Source organism: Eptatretus burgeri, chromosome 10 (assembly GCF_056783735.1).
Source record: "Eptatretus burgeri isolate ZD-2024b chromosome 10, Ebu_testis_v1, whole genome shotgun sequence".
In the NCBI taxonomy this organism is placed as follows: Eukaryota; Metazoa; Chordata; class Myxini; order Myxiniformes; family Myxinidae; genus Eptatretus; species Eptatretus burgeri.
The window spans coordinates 27,570,489-27,582,910 of NC_140970.1; the positions used below are offsets into that span (position 1 = coordinate 27,570,489).

Below are 12,422 nucleotides of genomic sequence, written 5' to 3' on the forward strand. Positions count from 1 at the left end.
GTAATGCAAATATCTATCAAGTAGAATCAAGTGCAAAGTGAAAAACCATGTAGGTCACACTAATTCTTCACTTTTAATAATCAAATTAACAGGAAAATGTTAAGAAAAGCCAAGAGAAAACCATCAATAATGCCTTAACAGTTTAGGCATAAATGTTCAGAATATAATCGGAATACTGGCTGCAGTTCACCACCTTTAAGTTCACCACCTTTAAAGTACTTTTTCGTGGTTAGTAACAAAGCATAATTTTTGTTTGTGGACCTGAAATCTTTAACACCATGGCATGGGAACATACTAGTATGTATCAATTTACATTAACCCCCCCCCCCACCCATTGAAAATGGGAGTGGCTGAACCATGACGTGAAGTACTTATTCGTGTCTTCTTGAACAAAGCATAATTTTAGTGCGTGGGTGGACGTGAAACTTGCTACATGTACACCATGGCATGGAAACCTACTGGTGTTACGATTGTATCAATTTACATTCATTCATCGCCCCACTCCCCCCCACCTGTTGTCCATAGTTTCTCCATTGTAAATGCTATAATGCCTCATTCATCAACATGTGTATCGGAATCATATTCCATGATGGTGTTCGTGTCATTTTCCTCAACTTCTTCAAGTTTTGAATAAGATATACCATGACCAAAACTATTCAATGTGTGTATCAACCCAACATTACCAGTTAAAGATTTGATGGCATATGGTAGGAGTACATGCTTTGGTGGCTTCTCGAGCCCATTTGTGACTGCATACACTAGATCTTGGCTGAATGAGGTGGTCAATCTTTGCACCCGTTCTGAAGGACATGAACAGTTCCATTCACCGGTCAACAATGTATGGTAAAATTGAATCAATACTTCTGGAGTTCTGGAGATACTTGTATCAGGAGGCCAGGCTTTGCTAATCTCCTGTGATTTGATAGCTTGGCACAATACAAGAGCAGCCTGAGGAACAAGGCTATCATCAGAATTTGATTTGACCATTTCTAGCTCCTTTCTTACAGCCTGGTAATCTTTGACAAGACTATCAACTGTAAGCGAGGTGGGGAAAACAAGAAGAGCACCATTGTCTTCATTAACAAAGTGCAATGTATCATTAAACTCCATCTCCAGCATGCGACAAATATTTTTTTTCGTTGACAGCTCAATAATATACCCAAGGGTCGCTAGACTTTCAGTTAATTTACATGTCAACTGCACCATAGGAATCACACAAGGTTGGGTAAACATTTGTCGAACAAACGAGAACAAGTCACGTTTTGCAATGTCAACGACACCTTCATAGTTAATTTCTTCAACGTCATGATCTTCCTCGGCATCAACTTGTCCTTGTCCTGGTCGTGTGTAGTTCCCGTAACATTTGCGATGATAGTGGCCCTCGGCGGCCACTAGATATCGACTTACAAGTGCAAGAACTCTCTCATCCATCTTCCGTACCGCTGCATCCCTGATCGTAGTGTCTGCCCGAAGTTCCCGACACTGAACCAAAGGTGTTCTTGTCTTCGAATTTTTAACAAATTGGTCCTTTTCACAAAATATACACTTCAGTTCATAGAATCTAGAAAATTCACCACTTGACCTTTTGCTGGTACGTTGAGTTTGCGACTTCTGGGACTCATTTTGTGCAACAATCCTATCGAGCAGCTTTTTCAGCGTAAAATGAGAATGGCACTTTCGATGGTACCACACATTTGGCACCTCCCGCTCACCAAGATTCTTCGTCAAGTCCAAGATGTCACTGTGCTTCCTTATCTCAGCAGCTCTGAGTAACGTTTCCATTGAGTTGTAATCAACAGGAGATATCAGCTTGGCGCTTGGATCACTTTCAGTTTCACGACAGTCCAGCATACATTCGTATGGAGCCGGCTTAAACCGCTTTGGCACTGGAGGAGTGGCAGTTCCTGTTGCCATTGTTGGTCAACTGTCATACCTGAAAAAGACACAACTAAATCAATGGAAGCTTCATTATTACTTGACATTTGCCAAGTCAATCTAACTATATTGAAACTCATTATTTCGGCCAGGATTGAATCATGAGCCACAACTCCACAAAATAATGCATGCTCCCTGCATGACTGGCTCCAATGTGAAACAAGGGTGTGTGTGGTGGAGAGCCGGGTGTAGAGCATCATAACACTTAATATAGAGCATAATCATGTATTCTATGATATAGAGTATCTATATTACCTCCAGAGTCGTGTTTTAGCTTACCTGTGTCATGAGTTTACATTTCTGCACTCAAATCAGCTTTCTCTGAAAATGAGCTTGGAAGAAAGTGAAAGTAATTTGATGGCTGCCACCGATTGGCTGTAGTTTGAAACGGAGCATTCATTTTATTCTGACACCAGGCTAACATCAAGACACAAAGTTCTTTTTGGAAACATTATAGGCCTACATATACAATCTGATTATATTCTGAACATTTACCTCTTAACCGTTAAGGCGTTATTGATGGTTTTCTCTTGGATTTTCTTCACATTTTCCGATTAATTTGATGATTAAAAGTGAAATATTAGGGTGACATGCATGGTTTTTCACTTTGTACTTTATTCTACTTGATAGATATTTGCATTACGAAACTCTTTAAAATTTGCACTCATTTGACCTTTGACCTTCAAAATTTGACCTTGAACGTCAAAATTCGCGATGTGCCTTGTAGAGTCCTCCGATACAAATATTTTAAGTGGTTATTCACTCCTAAAGGTTGATTGGCTGCAACGCTATGGGCATTTTCCATTTTCTTGCCTTAGAACAGCCATTTTAACCACATTTTTTACATACGTCGTGTTTTGTTTAGTACAGGATGGACATTATGCAATATCCTTCAACATTGGTGGGTTAAAATCATAGCAGGGCATCTAATAAAACAATTCTAGGTGTAAAAGTGGCAATTAAGGTCTGTTCATACCCTCTGTAGGGCCATTTATGACTGTATTCCAGATTTTGGGCAAGCCCAAAAATTGGTGACCTTTTGACCTCTGCTGGCCTACATTTGACCTACATCGGAAAATATTTATTTTCAGTCTGTAGAGGATCCCAGGACACACATTTTGAGTGGTCACTTGCTCCAATAGGATGATTTTTCCAGGAGTCGTGATCATTTTAATTTCTCCTACCCCAAACTATTGGCTCCGAATCCGAACATGCATCATCAAGTTCAAGAGATGATTACTATGAAAAAACTACCACAGAAAAAGGTTATCATCCTTAAATCCATCATGACAGACATAGATCTATCAGAAAAACACAATGAGCCTTTGTCCATCTGGGTGGTACCAATTCCTCAAAATCTGTCCTCTGGCCCATGGACTATTTGGTGCAGTTGATTATTATCATGTCATAATGGTGTTTGTGTTGAGGAAAAACCTTGTCCGACATGCGAAGCCATGCCAACTTTGATTTAAACGTGAACTCTAAATGTACTGATTAAATTATTTTGAAATGTTTTGAAAACGCGACTCCATCTGCCGCCTTGATGAAATTACATGTCTGACGATGCTGGCAAGGATTGATGATCAATGTGATAACCCCCCCCCCCTTCCCTCTCTGCTCCTTCCCTACTTCGTCATTGATAATGTAAGGCGATTTAACTTCTTCACTCATAACAAGCTCCAAATGTTGTTGCACATGGTCTTGTTTGGACATTTTGAAATGGCTTTTGTACATTTTTAGATCCTCGTGGAGGATCTCTAAGTATTACTGACGTTCTTGTTCTTGTGGACTTTTTTGTTTCACAACCTACAGTTTTCATCGAAACTTCCTGAAACTTGGCATATATATGTAAAAACACCCTGCGCAGACAGTAACCATCTCCGATTTTGAAAATTCTTCCGAGAAAAAAAGTTATGACGTCAAAATATCTCCGCTAATGGAAATCGCCTAAAAATTTATCACCGAAACTAGGCAAGCTTTTTGAATTCTGTTTGCGGGAATCGAACAGGGCATTAGCAGAGATGAATTACCACATACATGATACATCACTATGATGTCATATCAATTTTTATGATGTCATTCCTATTTTTTGACATTTTTTGTTTCACAACACAGAGTTTTCATCGGATCTTCGTGAAACTTGCCATGTATATGCAGAAAGCCCACGCGCAGGCAGTAACCATCTCCGATTTTGAAAATTCTTCCTAGAAAAAAAGTTGACGTCATAATATTGCTGCTAAGGCCTTAGTTATTTTAGAACTTGGTTTACGGATCCGCCGACGGTATATTTGCCGAAATGATATATAAATATAAAACACATTTTTAGCCTTTTATATTTATACATTTTCCGCCGAAGGTGCAAAAGTTTCAAAACCCGAAATGTAAACGTCGGCAATTATTTTCAAAATATAATTTCGTGCGCACCAAAATGCCGAGTCACCTTTAACCGAGCTGCGTAGTAGAACTGCGCAGTGGTCTTCGGTCATGGTGTCTGAGCTGTGGCCAGCATGGTTCAGATTGACTGTTGTTTCTGGGGCGAAAGTGATTGTTTTTTTTGTTTGTTTGTTTGTTTTTGCATACCTTGTTGAGGCTCGTGTAAGAGCTAACACACAACGCACATCATGGGGGACATGAGACAAGAGAGGAGAGAGTGGGAAGGACAAAACAGTGGGGAACAGAGACATTAGGAGATCTGTGGAAGGGAGAGGGATGGGATGGGGAACATGGGGACTAGAAGATGGACATTACAGGGACTTTCAGGAAGGAAAGCAGGGAATTTGAAGGAGGTGGGCTTGGGTGGATTATCGGGGGTAGAAAAGATCGAGGATTTAGATAAGAGGTGGTGGTGAACAGCTGTTTTGAAGGCCTGGAGGGAAGAATGGGAATGAATAGAGTGAGGGAGTTTATTCCAAAGGCGGGGAAAATGAGGAATGAAAGAGTGAAGGTGAGCAGTGATTCGTGATTTTGGTAGTTTTACCAGAAGGGGGTTGTTGGCGGACCTTGAGCACCCTGCGGAAATGTGGTAGGCACAAATCGCAGAGAGAGAGAGAGAGAGAGAGAGAGAGAGAGAGAGAGAGAGAGAGAGAGAGAGAGAGAGAGAGAGAGAGAGAGAGAGAGAGAGAGAGAGAGAGAGAGAGAGAGAGAGAGAGAGAGAGAGAGAGAGAGAGAGAGAGAGAGAGAGAGAGAGAGAGAGAGAGAGAGAGAGAGAGAGAGAGAGAGAGAGAGAGAGAGAGAGAGAGAGAGAGAGAGAGAGAGAGCGCTTGGGGGGGGGGGCGAGGATGGAGAAGAGACGGTAGAAGACAAAGACCAGCGACCAACCTGCGGTAAGACCAGCGACCAACCTGCGGTGATTGAGTGAGAGGCCCAAAGACTCAGCCTCATTGCGGGAGATGCCAATGATCCGAAATGCCTTGGTTTCTACAGCGTAAAGCCGAGAAAGGTGGGAGGCAGGAGCACCAGCCCAGAGGGGAGAGCAGTACTCCATCAGGCTGCAGACAAAAGCTTTGTAAGTGGTCAGGAGCTCATGTGGGCCGAGGAAGGACTTTGCACGACGGAGGATTCCCAGTCGGCGACTGGCTTTGGAGGCGAGGTTTGAAATGTGGCTTTCCTAGGAAAGGTCATGGCAGATAGTGAGACCCAGAAGCTTGAAAGAAAGGACTTCTTCCAGAGGATTGTTGAGAAAGTGGATGGGGGGGATTTTCTAAACGGTCCTTTCGAAGAGACATAGTGAGAGTGTGAGATTTGTCTGGATTGAAAGACATGTTCCACGTGTTGGACCAGTTTGTGATTTTACCCAGATCTGCCGTGAGTGAATAAGCTGCTGCATGCCGGTCTGAGGGATGACCGATGGTACGGCAGAGGGTGGAGTCATCAGCAAACAGATATGGAGGATTTTCCAGAGAGTCGGAGAGATCATTGATGAAAACCAGAAAAAGAACAGGGCCCAGAACGCTACCTAGAGGAACTCCAGCCTTGACAGAAGAGGGGATGAAAGAACTCCATTTTGGGCCACACGGTGGTGACTGCCACAGGAGAGGAAGTCTGCGAGCCATGAGTTGTTAAGAAGTATGTCAGCGGTATAAATTTGAGTGACTGTATTGGTGATTTAATCACTCAACATCTTGACGACGAATATTCTTGCCGAACTATTGCATCAATTCAGTGCAGCAGCAGGGATGATTCGCACGCTACTCTCGATCGTGCCGATTTTGTTTCCATCGAAAGTTGTACACCGCTGTTCGTATTGAAAGATTTCGGTGCCAAGTACGTCAAAGTTTCCCTGCGAGATGCTGATTTTCAGCCTTCAACGGACCAAAAATCATCCTTTGATGTGCTCGTGGGGATGGGGAAACGGTACGATCAGATGCCCACTGAAAACTAAGCTGGTTATGGCTCTGATTGACCGTTTTGAGCGTGTTGACTCCCAGTAGACACTTTTTAAAATCATATCCAGCACTATGCACTGGTGTGCACGCACACATCTACGACTTGGACAGTAATTTTCTCAGCATTGTTTCCATTTGTTTGATGATCCAACAGGTTCCTATAAGAAAAACATGCCAGACTATATTGTAAAAACAAGTTTTAATCCTTCTTTATTGTTTTTCACATCAGATGATACAGTGAACAATGGCATCCTGCATTTGAATGGTTTTCCATCTTCAATGTTTTCTTAGATCCTCCTCGTCCGGGATTTATATTTATCCCCCCCCCCCACCTACCCTTGTCTTTTCCATGGAACATCCGAAAAAAAAATCATAAAAATATATCATTTCTAAAAATTTTAATTATATTTATATTTATATTTCGACCTACCGACCCTACATTTTAGCTGAAGAACTGCGTAAACCAAGTTATAAAATAACTAAAGTCTAATGGAAATCGCCTCTACCATTATCTCTGAAACTAGGCAAGCTGTTTGAATTTTGTTTGTGGGAATAAAGCCGGGCATTAGCACAGATAATTTATCGCAAACCTGATGCATCACAATGACGTCGTCTTCGTTTTTATGACATCATCATTTAAGAGGACGAGGATCTTAGCTCATTTCAGCTTGGTTTTTTTTTCCTTCCTCTTCTTTACAGGAGCTCGGCTCATGGAAGAGCAAGGAAGAACTGGCATTGGGACAAACGTTATCGAGGGAATAAACTAACAGGAAAAGAGGGGATGTCGACAAAATCCTGATTGGGTTAGGAAAGGTTATTGGGGGTAATTAGGATCATGGGTTGGGATTGCAGATGACGAGATGTCGGTGCACTGCTTGCTTGAAGCCCTGAAGGGAAGAACAAGACAGAACAGCCTCTGAAAGGTGGTTACATAAATGGGAGGAGTGAGGAATACTTGCATCGAGGTGTTTAGTCACTGGATTTTTGAAGCTTAACTAGGAGGGGGTTACTGGAAGAACACTGCATCCCAGAGTGAATAAGGAGGGTCGGAGGATTGAGAGGGAGCAATGTTGGCGAATAGACAGTAGAAAACAGAGACTACCGACCTACCTGTGATGTGAGAGCAACAGACCATTTTCTTTGGCCTCATGGGAAATTCCAATAATTTTCAGAAATTTACATTCCGCAGAATCTAGGAGAGACAGGCGTGATGCCATGGCGTGAGATTGAAATAGGATACCTAGTCTGCGGCTGGCTTTGGAGGCCGTCTTTGCTCAGTGGTTGGCCCAGGAGAAGGCCTGTCAGATCGATTGGCCCCAGAAGTTCAAGAGATTGCACCTCTTCCAGTGGATAACCAAGGAAATGCATTGGTCTGGAGCAGCAGGGTGAGACCGTTAGATATTCCAGGACTGAAGAGCATGTTCCGTTTATCATATCAGCAGAGAGTAATGCAGCTGCTGTTTGTCTATCAATAGTATGGAGTACTGTATGACACAATGTGGAGTCATCTGCAAAAAGAAAAGGAGAGCATTTCCCCTCCCGCCACCATTTTTTTTAAAAGAGGAAACTCCTCTAACCACGTGGGCACTCTCACTAAATGAACTACTTTGATTTTAGCAACATGTATGACGTGCTATTTAACGTTCATTTCATTTTTCAATCATAGATATTTGTTGAACTTAGCGATTTATCGTTTGTCTAAATCGTAATAAAAGAACAACATCAATTCTGCTTTAGATATCTTCAGGACATTACTGTATATCGATGTTTACATGCTGACGTAAAGAAAGACAAAGAGCTGATACTCGAGGTCCCCCGTCGTTTGTGTGGTATGAGGAATAGACCTGTGTAATATGAAAGCTAAATCTTGAATGTTATTTTGAAATATCGCGTGCGCACGTCAAGTTACTGAGATGGTTGCCGTGGCAACAGATATTTTGAACTCTTTGGTATGACTCGGCCAGGTAGGAAACCGCTGGCCTCCCAGACTCGGAGCGGACGCTCTAACCATTTGACTGCCGCGTCTGGTTGAACAACAAAACAGTCAAAATGGAGACTGTTGCTCTTAAACATTAGGCATGTTTGGGTTGTATGTAAATCACCGTTCCTCTCTGAGCTCATGTCTCGTGATTATGGGATCCCGGGTTCAAATTGTATACACTGTGCTGATTTGCACATTCTGGAATAATGTCTCCGTAGCTTGTTGCATAGTGCGTTGATGTCTCGTAATGTCCTTTCCTGCAGCTCCTCCATAGTTCTTGGATTCCTTGTATGCAATAACAAATGATGAAAATCCCTTGAGAGGTAATGGGATGAATTGGTTCATCGTCTCATAATTGTTAGAATAAGTCGTCCCGTAGGATCGATTGTGTCGACAGACCATAGTCTTCTTGCCAGCCCTCTGTACTTTTCTTCCAGTACCAATGCTTTCATTTCATCTCAGCCTCTTTATTTGATTCCCGTCCACGTCGACCTCGTCATCTTTGGCGTGTGACGTCGTGATGGCCGGCGTTTCGAGCACCAGGGCACCGTATTGAAATAACACCGCTAATGGAGCCACAGTGACATCAAGAGCAAGGGCAACTAGAAAAGCACTTGGTAGAGTGTATACCCCCACCAGACTAAATAGTTCACATTTTGTATCCCACTGATGGGCTGGATCTGCACCCATACCTTCACCGAAATCTAATCAGCTTGTTCTTGTCAATACCCAAGTCATCCATCAAGTTTTGGTATAATCCGTCCAAATTTTTTTGACATATCGTACTATACATCGTGTTTGGCGCTCTCTCTCTCTCTCTCTGTCTCTCTGTCTCTCTGTCTCTCTGTCTCTCTGTCTCTCTGTCTCTCTGTCTCTCTCTCTCACAATGGTGAAGAATCGCTTTAAAAATTCTAGAATATGGATCTTCACCGAAATCGAATAAATTCCTCCCTGTCAGACACCCAACCTGTCCACCAAGATTCATCCTAATCCGTCCATAACTTTTTGAAATGTCCTACTCACAAGCAGACACAGCCAAACACGGTGACCACGTAACCTACATCCACCTTACGTCCATGATGGACGTCCACCTTACGTCCATCCGTGGCTGAGGTCATAAAAGCCTTCGTCGGGACTGCAAGCCAAGGTGACCGTCAAGGTGTGAGTTGGTGTGCGGTTGCAGTCAAAGCGGAGTGGATCCGGACTGTGTGCTGTGCTGGGTTGGAAGTGCGCCTGCTCGGACTGCTCTTTTTCTGTTTGCGCCTGATGCTGTGCCATTCTCCTGTGCGAGTCTGTGTTCCAAGAAGAAGTTTTAAAGTTGGCATTGAGACCGCATTTGTCTTAGTTAAACAGCATGATCAGGTTAGTTTGTCATTTCACTTTAATTGTTGTTTCTTTATGGTATACCCGTTCTCTGTAATCATGAAAAGCATTATTTTTCCCTCTAATCGTGGCGGTTTTTTGGGACACTACCACCTCCAGCGTTATTTAATTATTGTTTGGAAATACAAGCATGCCGACATATCGACGCGCGGTTTTAAATTGATAATCGTAATTTTCCCACACTCGTGGCTCTCACGCCAGCACGCAATTGTGCACCACACTCGGCGATCCTGTGGAGTTCATCCCCGAGGGAAAGATCCGTCCCGTTGCAATATGATTGTTGTTTTTTTGGCTTTGACTGTGGTTTTGTTAGTTCTTCCTGTTGCTGTGACAGCATTGTGCCCTCACTTACAAACACGCAGCCATTTCGTTTGACACTATTTCTCGGTCGAAAACATTTACCGTTGTGACCTGATGTTGATCGTTGTTTTCCAGCTTGCTGACATTGGCGGACATGTTTGAGGTGGATCAGACTGTGGTGCACAGTGTTGTGAGCAAGATGATTATTAATGAGGAGTTGATGGTATGTTTGAAATAGCAATAGTCCCATTACATGGTCCTTTTTATTTATTTATTTGTTTGTTTATTCATTTATTTATTCTTTTCAGGCCTCATAACTTGGCTTTGATCTTCTAACTCGTCCCCATTCCATATGCCCGTCTCGTAGGCTAGCCTCGACGAGCCAACTCACACTGTGGTGATGCATCGTACCGAACCTACCGGTTTGCAGAAGTTGGCTTTGCAGCTTGCTGAGAAGCTTGGTTCTTTGGTGGAAAACAACGAGAGGGTTTTTGACTCCAAGCAAGGCTCTTTTGGTTACTTTGGACGAGGTGAGCTGGTTGTTTTTCATTTCACCAGAATGAAAAGGCACTCTGTTGCCATGTAAATAAATGTGATAAAGCACAGGTCCCTGGAAGATCCAAGGGAGACGAGCTGATGCTTTCACACTTGTGTCGACACAAATTTCCGGGAGAGTTGACTCGCTGGAAGGCCAAATGAGTCTGTAACGATCCTCTGCCGTCGCACGATTATCGTGTTTAATTAAACCCTGCTTTGAAAAACGTCAATGAAAATTTCACCTTTCGTATACAAACTTTTGCTCAAGTTGAAAAGCCTGTGGTTAAAATGCTATTGTTCACAGCACACGATGTGTGCTGTGAACACACGTTAATACGTTTTGTTTTATAATATAAACAACTGGTCTGATTTTAGTGCTGGATCTTAATTCTGTTCTCTTTATTTGCACTTGCTGTTCGGTTTTGTAAAGCTGTGGCATTGACTCTTCATGGTGGAAGAACCGACAGATACTTTGAAGCACATTTATTAATCAACGAGGTTTACTTGTGTGGTCGTGCTGAAAGGCAGTGTTATCACGTGCCCCGCGCAGTCCTGCCATTTGAAGCGGAAATGAAACGCGAGTCGATCTGATATTGCCACTCAAATACACATTTTGCCACCAGTGGTGAAAATGGTAAGATTGGTACCGCTGTCGCAAAGTCGTATGTCTGGATCCACATTGCGTAGCCATCTGCTGACACCACTGCAAACCAGGGAACCTGTGGTAGCCTGAGATTGGAGCAGAAAATATCCACCATTTTAATTTGATCAAACGACACATGTTTGTGTTCATGCGTTTGGTTGCAGTTTAATTCACCCGTTTGTGTTTTGTATTCCCTCTCCTTCACCCGCATTGTTTGCTTACAGATCAGAAAGGGCCTTACCAGCAGAAGCAAAACTTTGCTGGAAGGGGTTACCGGCAGGGCTTTCGAGGTGGGGATTAAACGCCAAGAGAGAATGCTGCAAGAATACTTTCACTCCCACTTCCAACCTTCGTCCCCTCCCCCCCCCCACTCCCCGGTGCAAGGTTCCCCTTTGCCACCCCCATGCTGCAAGATTACCCCCACTCCTCCATCTCCACCCCCTCCCATACAGTAGAGTTCCCCCTTGCCACCCCCATGCTGCAAGATTACCTCCACTCCCCCATCTCCACCCCCCTCCCATACAGTGGGGTTTTCCCCCTCCCCCGTTCCAAAAAAGGGTACATTTGTGCTTGAACACATTCCCCCTTGCTTGCTCTTTGTTTGCTTCTCATTTAGTTTGCTCTTGGACCGATTCGTTTTTCACAATCAGCCATTGTGAGTCAGTTTTGTTGCCTAATCATCATTCGGTGTGGAGTAGTAAATAAACCTTCATTATGAAACGGGCCTCATTGTTAATCTGCCGAAGCACGATTTAAAGCTTTCAGATGCCATTACAGTTCCTTATCATCTGGGGATGTTCCAAATTTTCTTTCAAAGCTCTGTATCTGCACATATTGAATTTGGAACGAGCCAACCACGAACATACTTACACCTGATATTAAAATATCAATGATAGAAACAGACATTTTCCACGTTAAATAACGCATCCCATGTTTAATCCAAGGATTTTCTACACCTGGCATTGTTCAGCTTTTTGTCCACAACCGATGTGTTATCCTCGCTGAGAGGTTTGCTTCCTCGATCCAATTATGTTAACACTTTATCTTTCTTTTGATAGCATTATAAAATTAGATTGTGAGTTTGATTCACCCCACTGTTCAATAGGCATACATTTATAACCAGGTTTGGAGCACAAGCACTATTATAAAATCAGATTGTCAATATTCAAGCAGAAATAACTGATTCGGGATTCTGGACGCATGTACTTTGATGGTTACGTCTACTGATGGGAAAGTAATCCATAAAACCCCAAAAAGG

At 42.9% G+C, this 12,422-nt stretch overlaps 1 protein-coding gene across 2 annotated transcripts in view; it reads left to right on the top strand.

Moving 5' to 3' along the window:
• The window catches only part of LOC147018152 (eukaryotic translation initiation factor 3 subunit C-like), a 66,117-nt gene extending 54,233 nt beyond the window's left edge, over positions 1 to 11,884 (top strand). For both annotated transcript variants that reach the window (XM_085897554.1, XM_085897555.1), the window contains exons 20-22: positions 10,120 to 10,207; positions 10,352 to 10,514; positions 11,389 to 11,884. In XM_085897554.1, the coding sequence (XP_085753680.1) occupies positions 10,120 to 10,207; positions 10,352 to 10,514; positions 11,389 to 11,465 (328 nt within the window). In that variant the 3' untranslated portion in view covers positions 11,466 to 11,884. The remainder of the gene's footprint in view (positions 1 to 10,119; positions 10,208 to 10,351; positions 10,515 to 11,388) is intronic.
• Positions 11,885 to 12,422: the final 538 nt, after the last annotated feature.